At 38.7% G+C, this 18,403-nt stretch overlaps 1 protein-coding gene across 2 annotated transcripts in view; it reads left to right on the top strand.

Annotated features, from left to right (window-relative positions):
* Zyg11b (zyg-11 family member B, cell cycle regulator) overlaps positions 1-10,336 on the top strand; it is a 102,204-nt gene extending 91,868 nt beyond the window's left edge. For both annotated transcript variants that reach the window (XM_004639109.2, XM_023724233.1), the window contains exons 11-14: positions 1,788-1,985; positions 2,111-2,163; positions 4,361-4,458; positions 9,135-10,336. In XM_004639109.2, coding sequence (XP_004639166.1) covers positions 1,788-1,985; positions 2,111-2,163; positions 4,361-4,458; positions 9,135-9,325 — 540 coding nt within the window. In that variant the 3' untranslated portion in view covers positions 9,326-10,336. The remainder of the gene's footprint in view (positions 1-1,787; positions 1,986-2,110; positions 2,164-4,360; positions 4,459-9,134) is intronic.
* The last annotated feature ends 8,067 nt before the right edge of the window (positions 10,337-18,403 follow it).

Here is an 18,403-nt window from a genome sequence, read left to right as displayed (position 1 = left end):
ATGTGGTGCTGGGGGATTGAACCGCAGTCCCTGTGCTTTGCTAAGCTTGTTCTAAGTAGGTGCTTTAGACCACTGAGCCATCTCACCAGCCCCCTTTTTTTTTGTCTTTTTGAGGCACAGTCTTGCTATGCTGTTCAGATTGGCCTTGAACTCACTTTGTAGCTCAGGCTGGACTAGAAGTCACAATAATCTTCCTGTCTCAGTCTCCTGAGTGCTGGGATTACAGGTGTGAGCCACCACACCCGGCAGTTTAGTTATTTTTTATGTACTTATTTTTTTTTTCTCATGTTCATGTTTTATTTTATCCTGAATCATATTTATAACAGCTGTTTGAAATCTTTGCTAAATTCATTATTTATGTCATTTCTACATTTGTTTCTATAGATGGATTTTTTTTTTCCTGGTTATGAATCAAATTTTCCCACTTTTTTGTATGCCTGAGATATATATATATCTAAAGTAAAATAATTTTACTTTATTTTTTTAATTTAGTTATTACAGGGTCTCATTATGCAGCTCGGGCCCATGGTGATCCTCCTGTTTTCAGCCTCCCCAGCACTGGGATTACAGGCATGCTGCCTCCATTCCTGGACTCTAGCCAGCTCAACCCGCCCAGGGGCTGGGTTTGTATGCCTGATAATTTTTGATTGGATGTTAGTACTTATGAAATTTACATTGGTAGGCCAGCCAGATAGCTCAGTGGATTAAAGTGCCTGTTTAGGCAGACACAGGGACTGGGGTTTGATCCCTGGCCTGCTGTGCAGGCCTCGCCCCCCAGGGCACACTGAGATGGATGATTGAAACTGGGCGTGATGGTGTGTGCCTATGATCCCAGTGCTTAGGAGGCTGAAAACAAGAGAATCACTATGAATCTGATCTGTGTAATGAGACCTTGTAGACCCTGTACTAAATATGAAAAGAAAAAAGGAAATGAAATTTACATTGGTGACTGCTGGATCTTACTGTTTTCCTCTAAAGAGTCTTGTTCTTTATTCTGACCTAGGGGATTGAACTCAGGCCCTTGTGTTTGCCAGGTAAGCGCTTATTCTACTGAGCTATCTCCCCGGCCCCAATGTGTAAGAACTTTAACTGTAAGTGCTTGCCTGGCAAGCACAGGGGCCTGAGTTCAATCCCTGGTTCTACACACACACACACACACACACACACACACACACACACACAAATTTCTTACACATCAAGTTGCTTCTTTTAAAGCTTATTTGTTAAGTGGCTTTAGATCATCTTGGCCCTTAGGCTAATATAGTTTAGCCACATTGCTATCATATCAAATACTTTATTAGGTGATCTCTTCATCCTTGTGGGTGGGAATGTGAACTATTCCTAGGTTTCCCTGGCTTTCAGATTCCTCTGTATACTTTCTGGTGGCCTTTTCCTAACCTTCTAGCCTTATTACTCAACCAAATATTTAGAGGGACTGTTTGTATAGTAATATGTGTATTACTGCCTTGCCTGTATATCTGTCTGTTTCTGTCCCTTCTTTTTCCAGCATTTTTTTTTTTTTTTTACAAAGTTTCATAGCATGATTGATTACCTTGAACTATGAACTCTGCTTTCTCAACCAAACTGCCAGGTTGTCTTTGGATTTTCCTTCATTGCAATCTAAAAACTGCCTTCATTTGAATACTTTCAGTGGTCCCCTGCTGGCATTGCTGATTGTTTGACCAGTGTCTGTAAACAGTTCTTTTAGCCTTTTATTATACAAATTACTTTAATTTTTAAATTCATTTTTATATTACTTTAATTTATATGTTTTTTTTCTTCCCCAGAACAATATAGCTGAAGTACAAGAACTACATTCTGAATTAATGTGGAAGGATTTTATAGACCACATCAGTAGTCTGCTACACAGTGTTGAAGTGGAAGTGAGTTACTTTGCAGCTGGCATTATTGCCCACTTAATATCCAGAGGCGAACAAGCTTGGACATTGAGCCGAAGCCAGAGGAATTCTCTTCTCGATGATTTGGTAGGATCATTTGATGTTTTCTAGAAGAATGTAACAACATTCATAATATTTAAACTGTCAAAGCCTTATAAGCCATAATGCAAAGTAAATACTGTAATCCTTTCTTTGTATCTTGTATCTTCTAGCACTCAGCTATTTTGAAGTGGCCAACTCCAGAGTGTGAGATGGTAGCATACAGGTAACTGTCACAATATTTAACAATAAACCAGTAGCCTGCTCTTTTTCTTATTTTAGTATCCCTCTTGTTAGATATAAGTTGTCTCACTTAATACTGACTTTAAAAGAAGCAGTGTAGCTGACTGGTGGTGGTACAGGCTTGTAATCTTAGCTACTTGGTGGGCTGAGGCAGGAAAGTCACAGCTTGGGTAACTCCATGAGACCCTATTTCAAAGTAAAAAATAAAAAGGGCTGATCTCTGGCCCAGTGATAGAGGGCTTGTCCAACATGCATGAGAATCTTGGCTTGATCCCCAGTATCTTAAATAAAATGAAATATAAAAAAATAAATAAATAAAATAGTAAAGTATTTGGAATTTTTTCCTGACACTTATAATTCATATTATTCTTTCCTTTGTTGAATACTTATTAGCTACAAGTTCTAAAGATTTGTTCTGTGCTCTTGAAACTTGAAGCTTAAAAAAAGAAAGTAAAAGACGACCTAGTCATTGTGTTGCACACAAAAATCTTACATTCTTGGGGCCGGGGAGATGGCTCAGTAGGATAAGCGCTTGACTGGCAAATGCAAGGTTCTGAGTTCAATCCCCGGTTCCGCAAAAAAAAGAAAAAAAAATCTTACATTCTAGTGAAGGAAACCAAATGACCACTATGCTAGATGTACATAAAAATTAAACATGAATACCCTTAAGTCTACACTGAAAAATATTTAAAAACTTTCAAAGCAGTCCATTGTGAACTGAAGTTGTTTTGTTTTTGTTGTTTGAGACAGAGGTTCACTATGTAGTTCAGACTGTCTTTGAACTCGCTGTGTAGCCCAGGCTGGCTTCAGACACATGGTGCTTCTCCTGTCTCAGCTTCCTGAACACTGGGATTATAGGCATATGCCCCCATGCCTGGCTAATTTTGAACAATTAAGTAGGGTCAAGAAATTTGAGCAAGAGAAAGAAGTGGAAGTCTAAAAGAACATGACAGTATTGCAGAAACTAGAAGGAATACCATCTCTATATGGAAAACAATTTGCAAAATAATTTACCAAAGGGCATACTGGCTGTTCAACCCTATTTTTTTTTTTTTTTTTGATTGTCACAGTGAATATATTTCTACAGATAGATACAGAGATTCCAGTCAAATTTTTGTTCTTCCTCGTAGTGAAAGTCTTCAACCCTATTTTTTACATTAATGTCATTACAACTTTTTTTCGTGTGTGTGTGTGTGTGTGTGGTACTGGGAATTGAACTCCAGACATTGTGCATGCCAGTCAGGTGCTTATGCCACTGAACAGTCTCCATGGCCCATTTCAACTTATTTTGTTATCTGCTTCATACATGCCGGCTCTGTCAACACTTATTTGCACAGCTTACTGTGGTACTCCTGTTTGTTCAGGCCAGTAGACATAGAAAGGCTTTTTTTTTTTTTTTTTTTGGTGGAACCGGGGATTGAACTCAGGTCCTTGAGCTTGCCAGGGAAGCGCTTATTCCACTGAGCCATCTCCCTGGCCCCTGAAAGGCTTATTTTTGAGCTTCATGTTGTTCTATTTCTACACATTATCAGCTAACATCTCCATTTCTTAGTTTCTAAATCAAGATTTGTTAATCTTCAAAATGTCTATCTTTAAGATCAAAAAAGCCATGTGTGGTGGCGCACCCCTATAATCCCAGCCCTCAGGAGGCTGAGGCAGGAGAATTGTTGGGAATTCGAAGTCAACCTGGGCTATAAAATGAGTTCAAGGCCAGCCTGTTCAAGTCCAGGTTCTCACTGTGAGACCCTGTCTCAAAAAGACCAAAAGCAAAAACAAAACAAAACCAAAAAAAAGCTTTTGAAAGTTTTTTTTTTTTTTTCTCTTTTTTAATACTGTGTTCTCATCCCTTTCCTTTTCTAAACCAAAATGTATTGGAATCCATCTTTTCAGAAATGTCTAAGACAAGCTGTTCTAAAGTTCATTTATATGGTGACATTGCTAAAAGGAAAAGTTTAGTAATTGTTGCTTAAAAAAATAATGCTATAAGCCAGGCCTGGTGGCAGAGGCCTCAGATTCCCGCACTTGGGAGGCTGAGGCAGGGTTGAAGGCCAGCCAGGACTACATTATGGGTTCAGGTCCAGCCTGAACTACATAGCCAAGGTACTGACTTTAAAAAAAAAAAAAAAAAAAAAAATCCAGTATAGCAAATGTAATTATGACTTTTCTATGTGTTTCCTTAGGTCCTTTAATCCATTTTTCCCATTACTTGGCTGTTTCACAACGCCGGGAGTCCAGCTATGGGCAGTTTGGGCCATGCAACATGTCTGCAGCAAGAATCGTATGTAACAAAAAGAATTATGGTTTTTCTTTTTGAAAAGAGATTCTTGGGGCCGGGGAGATAGCTTAGTAGAATAAGCACTTGCCTGGCAAGCGCAAGGGTCTGAGTTCAATCTCTGGTTCCGCAAAAAAAAAAAGAGAGAGAGAGATTCTCTTTTCACAGGAAAGCCATTTCTAATATGTAATATTGCAATAATTTTTAAAGATACAATATAAGAGAATTACAGGTTACAAACTAAATGTATTCTTTTTTTTTTCAATTTTATTTATGTGTGTGTGTGTGTGTGTGTGTGTGTGTGGCCAGCTCAGCCCACCAGGGGGCGGGACTGGCTGGCATGTGGTGCTGGGGGATTGAACCGCGGTCCCTGTGCTTTGCTAAGTTTGTTCTAAGTAGGTGCTTTAGACCACTGAGCCATCTCACCAGCCCCCTAAACGTATTCTTTTAGAATAATTTTGGCAATGCAGAATGACAGTAGCAAATGAGATAACTGTCCAAACATCATGGAATTCAAAAATGTTTAGGGTGGGGGCTGGGGAGATGGCTCAGTGGAATAAGCGCTTCTTTGGCAAGCTCAAGGGCCTGAGTTCAATCCCCAGTTCCGCCAAATAAATAAATAATAAAATAAAATAAAATTCAGATTATGTGTTCAGAACACTTTAAAAAAAAAAAATGTTTAGGGTGACGAGGTAGCTCAGTGGACTAAGCACCTGTGAGTCCGAGCTGTGTAGTGAGACCTTGTACCAAATACATTAAAAAATAATTAGTTATTTAGTTGTTGGCTGGTTGGTTTATTTTATGAGACAAGCACTTAACTACATAGTTCATTCTTATCTTGAACTTTTTATGTAGCTCAGGCTGGACTTGAACTCTCCACCCTTCCTCAGCCTTCTAAGTGCTGGGATTATAGGTGTGTGCTATCACACCTCACTAGACTCATAGAATTTAAAGATTCAGAACCTGTTGTGATGGCCTAGGGGTGCATCTTAGTGATAGAGTGCTTATCTGGCATACCCAATGCCCTAGGTTCAATCCCCAGCACTGGGGGGATAAAATAGTGAGGGCCAGGGATATAGCTTGGTGGTTAGTATAGTGGACTAGCTAGCATGTGTGAGATTCTGGGTTTGATTCCCAGCATTACAAAAAATGTTTTAAAAATTACATACAAAAGCTTGCTTTTACATGAATATCCATTCAAATATAGGAAATAACCCCAAGTCAAAGTCCAGCAGTAGGGAAGTGTAAAATAGCATTGACATAACAGCGGAATATTTACATGTTATTTTAAATGAAGAACATACAGCAGAGTTGGGTGTTATGACATACATACACCTGTAATCCTAGCTACTCAGAAACCTGAAGACCCCGTCTCAAAAAACAACAACAAAAAAAAAAACAAAAAAAAAAAAGGAAAGAAAAAGTGGGCTGGAGGCTAAGTGTGGTTGCACATGCCTCTCCCAGCACCCTGGGAGGCTAAGGCAGGAGTATTCAAAGTTTATATTAAAAAATAAAAAGAGGAGCTGGGGATGTAGCTTAGTGTCAAGGCCCTGAGTTCAATCACTAAGCAAACAGTTATGCCCTCTCGCCCTGAAAAACAGGTGCTGAGGATGTAGCTCAGTGATAGAAGCTTTGCCTAGCCTGTGTTAGGCCCTGAATGCAGCACCCAGAGCCGGAAAGGAAAAAGGAAATATTCAGGACCACTAGCTAAGTGGTAACTGGGGAGAAATTTGAAAACACTCTGTCTAGACTGTAGACCAAGGCAACAAGGTTCTGGTAGCTGAAGAATGGAAAGGAGTGATCTGTATCAGTAGGTTACCTTCTCCCGGGAGGTCCAGTGTTTATAGACCCTGATCATCATAGTCCGTTGTGCTGCTGTAATAGAATACTTGAGTGTAGGTAAATTATACTCAAGCTGAAACTTACTTCTCACAGTTCTGCATGGCAGAGATCCAAGATGAAGGAAACAGCCCTTGACATCTGATAAGGGCTGTGCTCCACCCTCCCTCAGCATGAGCAGAACTGCAGGCGAGTACACCAGGCAATGGCTCTGTGAAGCCTCTTATTTAAGGATCCCAGTTTTAGTAATAAGGAGCACTTGTGACCTAATCACATCTTTTTTTTGGGGGGGGAGGGTCTACAGGGTGTTCAGGGTCTCACTACTAGATTGGACTTGTAGTGATCTGCCTGTTTACAGCCTCCAAAGAGCTGGGATTACAGGTGTGCGCCACCACACCCAGTCTCAATTGCTGTCTCAGCACAGGCACAGCAGGCCTGAGGATCAAACCACAGCCCTTGCGCCTGCTTGCAGGTGCTTTAATCCGCTGAGCTGTTTGGCTGGCCCATGACCTAATCACATCTTAATGGCCTCACCTCTTAATACTGTCCCGAGGACAACCACTGAGTTTGGAGAGGAACTCTCCAAAGCACAGCCCTGGCATACAGTGGGAGAATCAAGCACAACAACTATTTTGTTGCGCTTTGAAGAGAGATCTGAGTATGGTGAGACTGAGATGCAAGTGGTTGTCGTTCAGGGTAATGCAGGGGCAGCAGCTAAAGTTCCCGAGAATGCCTAGTGTGACTCAGTGGCAGAGCAAGAGCTCAATAATGGGTACATGCAAGGCTCTGGGTTTGATCCTTAGCATTATGTACATATAGAAATCTTTGTACAGATCCCTGAAGTCTTGGAATATTATACCTATGCATGCCTGTGGTATGACTTGCAGCATGAGAAAGGACAAATACCAAGTTGTTACTAATTGAACAATATTTGAAGCTCATGTATTATTGGGAAATATTTGAGTTTCAAATAGAGTACTAGAAATTTGCCTGTTGTGGTAGTGCATGTCTGTAATCTCAGCAGTCCAGGAGGCTGAGGCAGGAAAGTGACAAGTGTGAGCCCAGTGTAGGCAACTTAGTGACTTAGCAAGACCCTGTCCCTGACTCAGAATTTAAAATGGCTGGGAATGTAGCTCAGTGCAGAGGTCCTGGATCCAATCTCCAGCACTGGATAAAAAGAACTTAATGGCTTAAGCATTCAGTAAAAACACCAGAAAAAATTAGCCCTATAAAATTAGCTACTTTAGGCCAATCCTAAAAAATTTGAATGAGTCTTAAAGTGATCAAGCTGCTCTGTAAATAAACACATCAGGCACCTTCCCCCAATTCTGTACATTGTCTCTTCACTTGTTGCCTTTGTTGCACAGAAACTTTCTAATTTGATATGATCCATTTGTTGATTCTTGGTGCTATTTCTCATGTTATTGGGGTTTTGTTAAAAAACGTTCTTGACCCTGGTACCGGGAAAAAAAAATGTTCTTGAGCAATAAAAGCCTATGATCTCAAGGGTTTTACCTATTTTATTTTCCAGCAGACAAAGGGTTTCAATTAACACATTTAGATCTTCAACAATCCATTTTGATTTTTAGCTTACTAAATGGTAAAAAAAAAAAAAAAAAAAAAAAAAAAAAAAAAACAGATTCAGGCCAGGGAGATAGCTCAGTAGTACAAGTACCTGCTTGGTAAGCACAAGGTCCTGAGTTTGATTGCTAGTACAAAAAAAAGAAAAAAAGAAAAAGAAAAAGAAAAAGAAAAAGAGAAAAAGAAAAAGAGAAGAGATACAGATTCAGTCTTCTTCATGTGGATAGTCAGTTTTCCTAGAATGAGTTGTTAAAAGAGGCAGAAGCAGCAGCTCCTCCAGAGTAAGTTTTTGGCTCCTTTGTCAAATATTATATAGTTGAATGTGCCTAGACTTATTTCTAGATCCTTTTTTCCCCCCAATACCATGCAGTTTTTATCACTGTAGCTTTGTAGAGGAACTTGATGTCTATGCTTTTGATGCTTTCTGCCTTGCTCCTGTTGCCTAGGATTGCTTTTGCTATTCTAGATCTCTTCTAGTTCTATATGAATTTAGTATTGCTTTTTCTAGTTCTGTGAGGAATGCTGTTGGTGTTATGACTGGGAATAATATTACATTCATGTATCACTTTTAGAGGTATGTCTGTTTTTACTATATTGGTTCTGCCTATCCAGGAAAAGGCTGTCTGAATTTTCTTTTTCTTTTTTGGATGTTAAGAGCAGAATATATTTATTGGGGGAAAGAAAGCTCCTGTCCAAGAGAAGGACAGAAGGGGGGGCCAAGTGGGTTGTACCCGTCTGCATTTTCTGATATCCTCTTTTGATCTTTTTTCAGAGTACTGTAGCTTTCATTGTAGAGGTCTTTTCCTCCTTGGTTAGGTTAATTCCTAAGTATTTAATTTTTCTTGAAGCTATTAGGAAAGATGTCAGTTCCCTAATTACTTTTTCAGTGAGTTTATTATTGGTACACAGGAATGCTATTGATTTTTATGTCTTGATTTTTGTATCTGGCTGTCCTACTGAATTTGGTTATGAATTCTAGGAGGTTTTTTGGTGGAATTTCTGTGTTGTACATTAGAGTATCATATCATCTTTGAATAATGATAATTTGGCTTCTTTCTTTCCTATACATATCTCTTCTATTTCTTTTTTTGCCTGATTGCTCTGGCTGACTTTTCAAGAACTGTATGGAGTAGGAATAGTGACAGCAGATGTTCCTGTCTTGTTCCTGATTTACAGGGAAATCAGCTTCTCTCCATTTAATATGTTGACCATTGATTTGTAATAAATGACTTTTATCAGATTGTTTCTCTTGTTTTTTTCAGCTTCAAGGTACTGCAGCATGCTGATTGAAGAAGGAGGACTACAACATTTATACAACATCAAAGAACATGAACAGACCGATCCCCATGTCCAACAGATTGCAGTGGCCATTCTGGACAGCTTAGAAAAACATATCATGTGCCATGGGAGGCCACCTCCCTGTAAGAAGCAGCCCCAAGCTAGACTAAATTGATAGTCATAGGTGATTGGATAATTGAGTCACCAGGATCCTTTTTGTGATTGGTCCACTTAGACTATCTTAAGGTCAGTTTGGGATTAATAATGTACAGTACTGCCCATGTGAACAGTCTAATTTGTCTTGTGATTTTTAACCTAATATGAGGCAAGAAAGGTTTCTTTATCATTCCCTTTTAGGAAATTTTCACATCTTTTAGTGTTTGAATTTATCTGTGCTTGAGATTCTACAGTTTTCTGATAAAAGTTTGCACGAACTCTTAGACCAGACTTTTCTGATCTCAAAGTCCCTTCCAATCAATTTGTGGCCTCCGATGGGTTATTACCCTGTTTCTGGCACTGTTTTAGTTGTGAAGTTTCTACTGCTATGTATAAAATGCCTTTACCCTCTGTATATCTCTTAGAAGACACCCTTCTTAGTGTGAAAGAAGAGAAACCATGTTTTCTCCCCATGGAAACCCTGTGGAACCTGGATGGCTGACAGAAATATATATTAGGAGGAAAAACAGTTGAGGAAGAATGGAGTTCAGGAATTGAGAATTGCTTTCATAGCATAGTTTCTAAAATGGGTCAGGTTGCCCTTCTGGAATCTGTCTCTTTGGAGGCAGTGGGCAGAACCTTGTTCTCTATTGTTTATGGCTAGAGATGTGGCCTGCTACTTCCTGTACAGATTGTGGGTTGTTCTCTAGAAATATTTCCCAGCATCACACCATTAACTATTATAGCACATTGTGTTAAAGGCTATCTGATTCTGTCATAGTATTGTGAAAATGTAAATTTTTTAAAAAATCGTCTCTAGTTAAAAGTAGCTATTCTTTTCCTACAAAGCCATTTTTGTTCAGTGGGATAGACACTACTCATGGTATTAACCTGCTTAGTCAAATTACAATTGACAACAGTAAAGTTTGCACAAAAAATTAAATTTGGGTTGGAGGTGTAACTCAAGAGGTTGAGTGTATCTTAGCATGTAAAGCCCTGAGTTCAATACCCAGCACCAAAAAAAAAAAAAAAAAAAAAAAAAAAAAAGAAAGAAAGAAAAAAATGAAGAAAAGCTAAATTTTTTCCAATTATGTATCTCTTAATTTGTTCATGTTGTAAAAAGATGTCCACATCTTACTGCCAAACATGTAAAAGAAGATAAAACTATTGTTAAATGATTAAATGTAATGATTCTAGTTACAGTGGATAAAAGGAAATATTTTTGATGAATTATTTTTTAGACAGTTGCCTTTCCTTTAAGATACTTGATACAGTATAGTAAAAAAAAAATCATTATATCAATAATTGCTTGAGAGGCAGCAAATCTCCAAGAAATTTAATTTCCATTTAAAATTTATTTTATTGATAAGGTTAATCTGCAATCTCCGATGATTGCATTTTTTCATAGCCAAAATAGTTTCAGTAGAGATTTTACATGGGATGATGAGATGATAATGGTTCTTTCGAAGCATGTCAGAATTGGTGATCAGAAGTTCCTTCATAAAACAGCTGGAGTATTAGTGCACTAATAGCATTTTTGACATTTACTCCATACTACTGTTACAATAAATGGACTCGAAGTTTTTAGTATTCCTTTATGAGGATGAAAACTGAATTAAACTAAAAGAAAGTAGATTTGTGAAACTATGAAAGCTGTATTAAATTATGGATTAATTCTGGCTTCGTTGGCATAAGCAATTTTTATAAGATGCATTTTCACAGATTCAGTTTATTTCAGAGGCAAAACAAAATTCTTTCAAAAGTTTTTAAAAATGTATTTGCCTTTTTTCCCATTTGAATGTCTAGGGCAAAATTCAGAAAATAGGATGGTCTACAATAGCTTGAAAGTTGCTTGTGAGGTTGGCCATTTTCACGTTTTTTTAGTACAGTTAAGGGAAAGTCTATTTGAGAAGTTTGGCTTCAAGTTTTTATTTTATACTATTCAAGACAAAAATATATGTTGTCTACTGCTAGATTCTTGCCTTCAAAATATTTTTCATTTGTTTTGGTTTTTGAGACAGGTTCTCACTTTGTAGCTCAGGCAGGCCTCAAATTCAGGGTGATCCTCCTGCCTCTGCCTCTCAAATGCTGGGATTACAGACATCACCATGTTTGGCAAAGTTGTTTTTAGAAATGACTAAAAATATACAGAAAACAGCAGACATGCACTTTATTTGGACTAAGTTCTTGATAGATGAAAACTCAAAAATGTTTAAATTTACTACTTTGAGCATCAGTAGCAGCCAGATACTTCTGAGTCTTAAAAGCAAAATAATTGATCATATCCCAAATATGTAAGTTTTAGTGCCTTTGTGGTTGGGATGGTTTTTAAAATTATGTGCATAATTAAGGAACAGAATTATCTGTAAGGTCTTGAATTTGGCTGAAATATAGTGGATGAATATATTAAGATTATGAGGTATAACTGCTGTCTCTACAGTTAGAATCTATTCTAATTCTTGAAATCGTAAACTGGAGTGTAACATACTGGGTGCCTTCAAAGGAGACCTTTCAGTGATGTAGAGGTGCCAAACAGGTAAGGCACTCATTGCTCGCATCATTGGTATACTCAGATATTTAGATATTATTGAAAATAAAAAATAATCCCTAAGCAACAGCAAGTTACGGATATATTAAGAAATGGATATACAAGGAAGGAAGGAAAGAAGAAAAGAAAGGAAAGGAAAGGAAAGGAAAGGAAAGGAAAGGAAAGGAAAGGAAAGGAAAGGAAAGGGAAAGGGAAAGAGAAAGAGAAAGACTGACAGGCTGGCCAGGCCAGTTGGCACATGCCTGTAATTCCAGCACATGGGAGGCTGAAGCAGGAGGACTGCTGTGAGCTTGAGGCTGGTCTGGGCTACGTAGTGAGTTCACAGCCAGCCTGGACTACAGAGTAAGACCTTGTCTCAAAAGAACAAAAAACAAAACAAACAAAGGCATCTTTATTGTTTGCAGCAAGTTTTGCTATGGCCTCTGTACTCTAAAATTTTAACTATTGTTTTCTTTAGGGTTGAGAGTTTAGTTTAGCTCGGTGCCAAGGCCCAGGTTCAATCCCTAGCACCAAAAAGGAAAGAAAAAAATGTTGTGGGGGGCCGGGGAGGTGGCTCAGTGGAATAAGCGCTTTCCTGGGAAGCGCAAGGGCCTGGGTTCAATCCCTGGTTCCGCCAAAAAAAAAAGTTGTGGGTTTTTTTCCCTTTCTTTTCTTTTTGCAGTTAAAAAACAAAGCATATCAAGTATTAAGTGGGGTTAATTGACCCTTTAGCCAAGGACATAGTTGGCCTTTTCTGCTTTTTGAGATATGATCTTGTTATGTTTCATACTGGCCTTAAACTTGCTGTGCAGCACAGGCTGACTTTGAATCATGATCCTCCAGCCTCAGCCTTCCTGAGTGCTGAGGTTACATTACCTCCCCCACCATGTCCATCTTTTTTAGTGGCAGATTTTTTTCTCCTGTCAGATAACCTGGGGGGATTATACTCAGGGTCTTTGCACAGACCTATACCCTTAGCCCTTTTTCTTCTTCTACTTCTATTTTTTTCACCTTAGCTCTTTTCCAAGATTTATTTTTATTTTGAGACAGGGTCTTGCTATGTCACGAAGTTGCCCATCCACGATCTTTGTGCCTCAGCTGTCTATAGTGGCTGATACATCAGCACACCCAGCTTTTCCTAGTTGAAGATTGTTAAAAACTGTATCAGACCCACAGTTCTGCATCAATATTTCTGCTTGTTACTTAAGGCCAGGAATGCAGTTCAGTAACACTAATAAACTTCAGGGGGAGTGTGATCGGTATAACACTGCTAGGGAAATTTGCCTTCATAGTGTCTTTTATTTGTAAACTTTCAAAGAATTAAATATTCTTTTATTTTATTTTTTATTTTTTTTTTGCGGAACTGGGGATTGAACTCAGACCCTTGCGCTTCCTAGGGAAGCGCTTATTCTACTGAGCCATCTCCCTGGCCCAAAATATTCATGTTTAAGGCCATGAATCTTATATATGCGGTTTAGGAAGTTGCTCATACAAGTCTTTTTGTGCTGGCCCCTTTTCTCCCTAGCCACTTTAACTTTTAATTTGGTTATACTTTCAATCATGCCCTCTGTCAAGATAACAGTGGAGGGGCTGGTGAGATGGCTCAGTGGTCTAAAGCACCTACTAAGAACAAGCTTAGCAAAGCACAGGGACTGCGGTTCAATCCCCCAGCACCACATGCCAGCCAGCCCCGCCCCCTGGTGGGCTGAGCTGGCCACACACACATACACACAAATAAATAAATAAATTTACAAAAAAAAAAAAAAGAATTTAAAAAGATAACAGTGGGGAGATGGCTCAGTGGAATAAGTGCTTCCCTGGCAAGCACAAGGGCTTGAGTTCAATCCCTGGTTCCGCCAAAAAAAAAAAAAAAAAAAAAAAAAATGGATAACAGTAGGTTATCCACTATCACCTTTGAGCACATTTTAATGAAAGTGCTTTATGTGGTAAATTAATGAACTATAAATTTGATTTAGTGTTTTAAAATGCACTATCTGCACCCTCCAAAAGAAAATAAAGTCAAATGCAAATTAGCCCTATGTGGAACTATGTACAGCAGTACCCAGGGTGAACGGAGGTAGCAAAAGCTTAGTTTTGTGGATAATGAGATGTTTTTCTCCTGCTCCTTGAGTATGTTTATATTATTGGCTCCTGTACAGCTTTAATCATGATGTAAAGCAGTATTACTAACCTGAAGGTACGAGTTAAAGGTAGTGTCACACTCTTACTGATACGGCCTTTTCCCATTATCTGTATTCTTTTGGGACCTTTGTATGGGAGGGGCTGCAGAACCCTGTATTTCCCTCTTAAATCCAATTTTAGATGGGGTTGTGTATATTAGATGTTTAGTTTTTTGTTGACACATTTTAAAATTGTTAATTTAACAAAGTGTTTACTTTGGAAATAATGCGAAACTAATCTTTTGTCTAGTGATGAGAATAGCAGTATGATTGGAAAATTTGCTGATTGGGCTTTAAATGAGTGATTGCTTTATCTTCTTTAGTTTTTTCACAGACTTTGCATGATATAGTGCTTTGGTCTCCAAAGCTTAAAGTAAGACACTACGTTAATTGGTAGCAGAACAGCTTTTTAGTCTGTTTCCCACCACACACACTTTTTATATAAATTATGCAACTATAAACACTGTGTTTCATTATTCTGAATGAAATACAACCTCTTTTAAACAGTGTAGCCTAAATTTATAGCCAGGCAAGTGACCATTAAGAATAATCTCTCCAGGGGCTGGGGAGATGGCTCAGTGGAATAAACGCTTCCCTGGCAAGCACAAGGACCTGAGTTCAATCCCCAGTTCCACAAAAAAAAAAAAAAAAAAAAAAATTATCTCTCCATATCAGGCATAGGGGTAGACTCCTGCAATCCCAGCATTCAGGAAGTTGAGGCAGGAGGATTTATCTTGAGTTGGAGGCCAGTCTTGGCTACATAGCAAGTTCAAGGCCAGCCTGAACTACACAGCAAGGCCCTTTCTTAAAAAATAAAATAAAAATTAAAATAAAGGATAGTTTATTTTAGTTTGAGGTAGGATGGTTACAGCTTTGAGGCTAGTGTGTTATGTTCAGTTTTGTGAGACCCTATCTCAAAAATAAAAATGGTAGGAGATGTAGCTCAGTGCCCCCTGGGTTCCATTCCCCAGTAATTCCCCCTTCCTCCAAAGTTCAGAGCTGGGCTGCTGGCATTTTCCTGTAGTCTATAGTCCCAGTTGCTCTGGGTAGCTGAGACCAGCCTAGGCAACATAACAAGAGTCTGTCTCAAAACAAAAAACAAACAAAAAATTAAAAATCTAAATTTATCAAAATTATTTTTAATTTTTGGATACCAGGGATCAAACTCAGGACCTTGTGCTTGCCAGGGAGGCACTTATGCCACTGAGCTATCTCCCTGGCCCCAGATTTATTTTATGAGACATCATATATCTAGTTTACCAATAATGGGTGCTTAATACGGGGTTTACTTTGAGGAAAAATTTAAATTGGTTCTCTTAAACTTATTTTAATCAGCTTTAACGTAAGAAATTACTTTAGCTACTGAAAGCTAAGGACACTTTCATAAAAGGCAATCTCTGAGAGCATTTTTCCCACCCAAAACAAGGTATGGTATGTCAAGATTTATACTCTAACTGCAAGTATAAAAAAATTTAAATCTCTTACTTTTGTAGGATTCTCTCTATAAAATTCTGAGTGGTGAGTGTGAGAAAAACAATCTTTTGCTTAAATTCTAATGAAAGAGTTGAATGCCTTTCAAAACACTATGAAAAGTTCATTGGAAAGTGTAATGGATACACTTCAAGACTCTCAGTTACCTGGACAGAAAGCACTGTTCTATGGGCCAGATAATGGGAGTATTCTGTACCTGAATCATGCTATATTTTAAATCAGGACATCACTTAAGTATTAATGTTGTGTGTACAAAATTTTGTTTTGGAATTTTTTTGGGTTTTGCCTAAATAAATGGTATAAATTTTATGAAAAGTGTCTTGTTTATTTTTATTCCAGACATTTGCTTTATTTTGGGGGGGGGGGATTGAACTCAGGCCTTTGCGCTTGCCAGGGAAGTGCTTATTCCATTAAGCCATCTCCCCGGGCCCATACGTTTGCTTTAAAGCTTAGTATTAATGTAAACTTCAGTTTGCTTAATGGTCGCCTTGCAACAACTGCTTTCTGAAAAAGGGTGCAGTTTTCCTGGACAAGTTTGTAGTATCGTGACAGCATTCATTCATTTCATTAAGTACTTGTAGGTGCCATGAAATTGTTGGAACTTATTTAATTTATAAATCCTTCAGGGAATTTAACGAAAAAGAATAGATATTCAGTGAGCAGATAAATATTAGCCAATAGACCAGTCCATAGTGACCATTAGAGGCCCAGAGACCATATCTAATCCAGATTGTGCATTTTGGAGGTAGTTTTAAGAGTTCCGGTAAAGGGGTGGGGAGATAGCTCAGTGGCATAAGTGCCTGACTGGCAATCACAAGGTCCTGAGTTCATTCCTGGTACAAAAAAAAAAAAAAGTTCTTGCAGAAAATGGTATGTAGGGGCCCCGGGGAGATGGCTCAGTGGAATAAGCACTTCTCTGGCAAGCACAAGGGCCTGAGTTCAATCCCCACTTCCACCAAAAAAACCCAAACAACAAAACAAAAGCAAGAGAAAATGATATGTAGTTTGATGCTCATTCACACAATTAGAGATAATTAACTGGAATAATATATATTATCTGAGCGCATTTAGTGAAAAAGATTGCTCTCCCCAAAGTACTAGTGATTTTTAGATCTTGAACTTTAATTTTGCAGCTAGACAAAATAGGCAAGATGAGTGCTTACATCACAGCAATTCAGTGACAGACCACACTACAATTCTTAGCTCCAACTTTCTTTCCACACAACAGGCCCCACCCCAACATTTTCTAGCCCAGTAGCCTGAGATTTCTTAGATCTTAGGTAGTATATGATTAAGCTTCTGGAAAGAATGAACAGCAGCATCACTGTGGAGACAATAGAGACCTATTAATAAAGGGTCACTAAAGCTGGGCATGCCAGGCATGGTGGCACACACTTGTAATCCCAGCATTCAGGAGGCAGAGGCAGGAGGATCCCTGCAAGTTCCAGGCCAGTCTGGGCTACACAGTCCAGTTCAGTCTCAATTACACAGCAAGACCCTGTTTCAGAAAAACAAAAACAACAACGACTGGGCACCGTGGCTCAGGCCTGTAAAACCAGAACTTGGTGGGTGTCCAGCCGAAGTGAGCACTATCCCATTAACTGGGGAGGCTGAGGCAGAAGCTTTCTAAGCTCAGAGCCACAGAACGACTGGCCTTGACTGCATAGGGAGACCCTGTCCCCAAAACCAATATCAAGGCACTACAAAAATACTCTATTAAATGTGTTAGAGTTTCTGTAAGGTTTCTAAATATAATTTTATAATTATTTTTCTTAATTTTATATTGCCTATAAAGCTCTTAATGTAGTGTTATTATAGACAATACATATTGCTTCTCAGTCTTTGGCTAAGATCAAGTGTAGTATGGACCTGAGGGATCCATAATACATAAAGAAGATAAATTTGTTTCTCTTTTATTTTTCTTTTTGTCTCTTTGAGGCAGGGTCTCACTATCCAATTCAGGCTGGCCTTGAATTCACTTTGTAGCCCAGGCTGGCTTTGAACTTGGAACAATTCCATCTCAGCCATCTGGAGAGCTGGGGATTATAGGTGTGCACCACCACACTCGCTAAAGAAAAAATTCTTTGGCAAATACTTAACTGGACAATTTGTTGAGCTGTGTTACAACATCACTTAAAAAAAAAAAAAAAAAGACAAAAGGGCTGGTGGGTAAAGCCCTCTGTGAGGCTTCAGTTTAGCTTGCCCTAGGCCGTGTTCAAAGCCCAGCCCCCCTCCAAAAAAAGGGCTTCCTTCATTCCTTCTACCACGGGAAGTTTTTGTTATGTTGATGGATTTAAGTGTTTCCTAGAGAATGTTTTCCGGTCTTCTCCTTTACATTTCTTATCTGCTATCCTCAATATGCATCATAAAAGTCCAATGGCCTGCTCTAAACTGCAAATAGGAGAAAAGTGTAAGTGCTGCTCAGTTTAATCATGTTAAATCCCAGAACTCTTGGTAAACTGAAGGAGAAAGATTGAAAGTTCAAAGCCATCCTACGCAACAGAGCTGCTTAGCAAGAGCCTCTTAAAGAAAAAAAAAAAAAAACAAAAAAAACTCGGGATGTAGCTCAGTGGGAAAGCCCGGGATACTACAAGGAAATAAGCAAATGCAATAATAGAGCCGAGGGGACAGATAAACTTTTCGGATTTGAAATCAATTTGCATCTTATTGTCAGGGGTCTATAATTTCAAATACCATTAGGTATTCCATAGATTCCAACGGTGACTTCGAATTCCAATGTTGCCTCAAAATACATTAAGGCAAGTCCTTTCTTTATATTTACTCAGTTAAACGTTGAAGCTAATCATTAGCTGTGCGTGGTGGCACACTGTAATTCCAGCACTCTGGGAGGGCAGCAACTTCCAGGCCAGCCTGTGCCATTGAGAGACTGTCTTAAAAA

The sequence above is a fragment of the Octodon degus genome, unplaced genomic scaffold (assembly GCF_000260255.1).
Source record: "Octodon degus isolate 3935 unplaced genomic scaffold, OctDeg1.0 scaffold00107, whole genome shotgun sequence".
NCBI classification, from domain to species: Eukaryota; Metazoa; Chordata; class Mammalia; order Rodentia; family Octodontidae; genus Octodon; species Octodon degus.
This window is presented reverse-complemented; position numbering and strand designations above follow the sequence as displayed.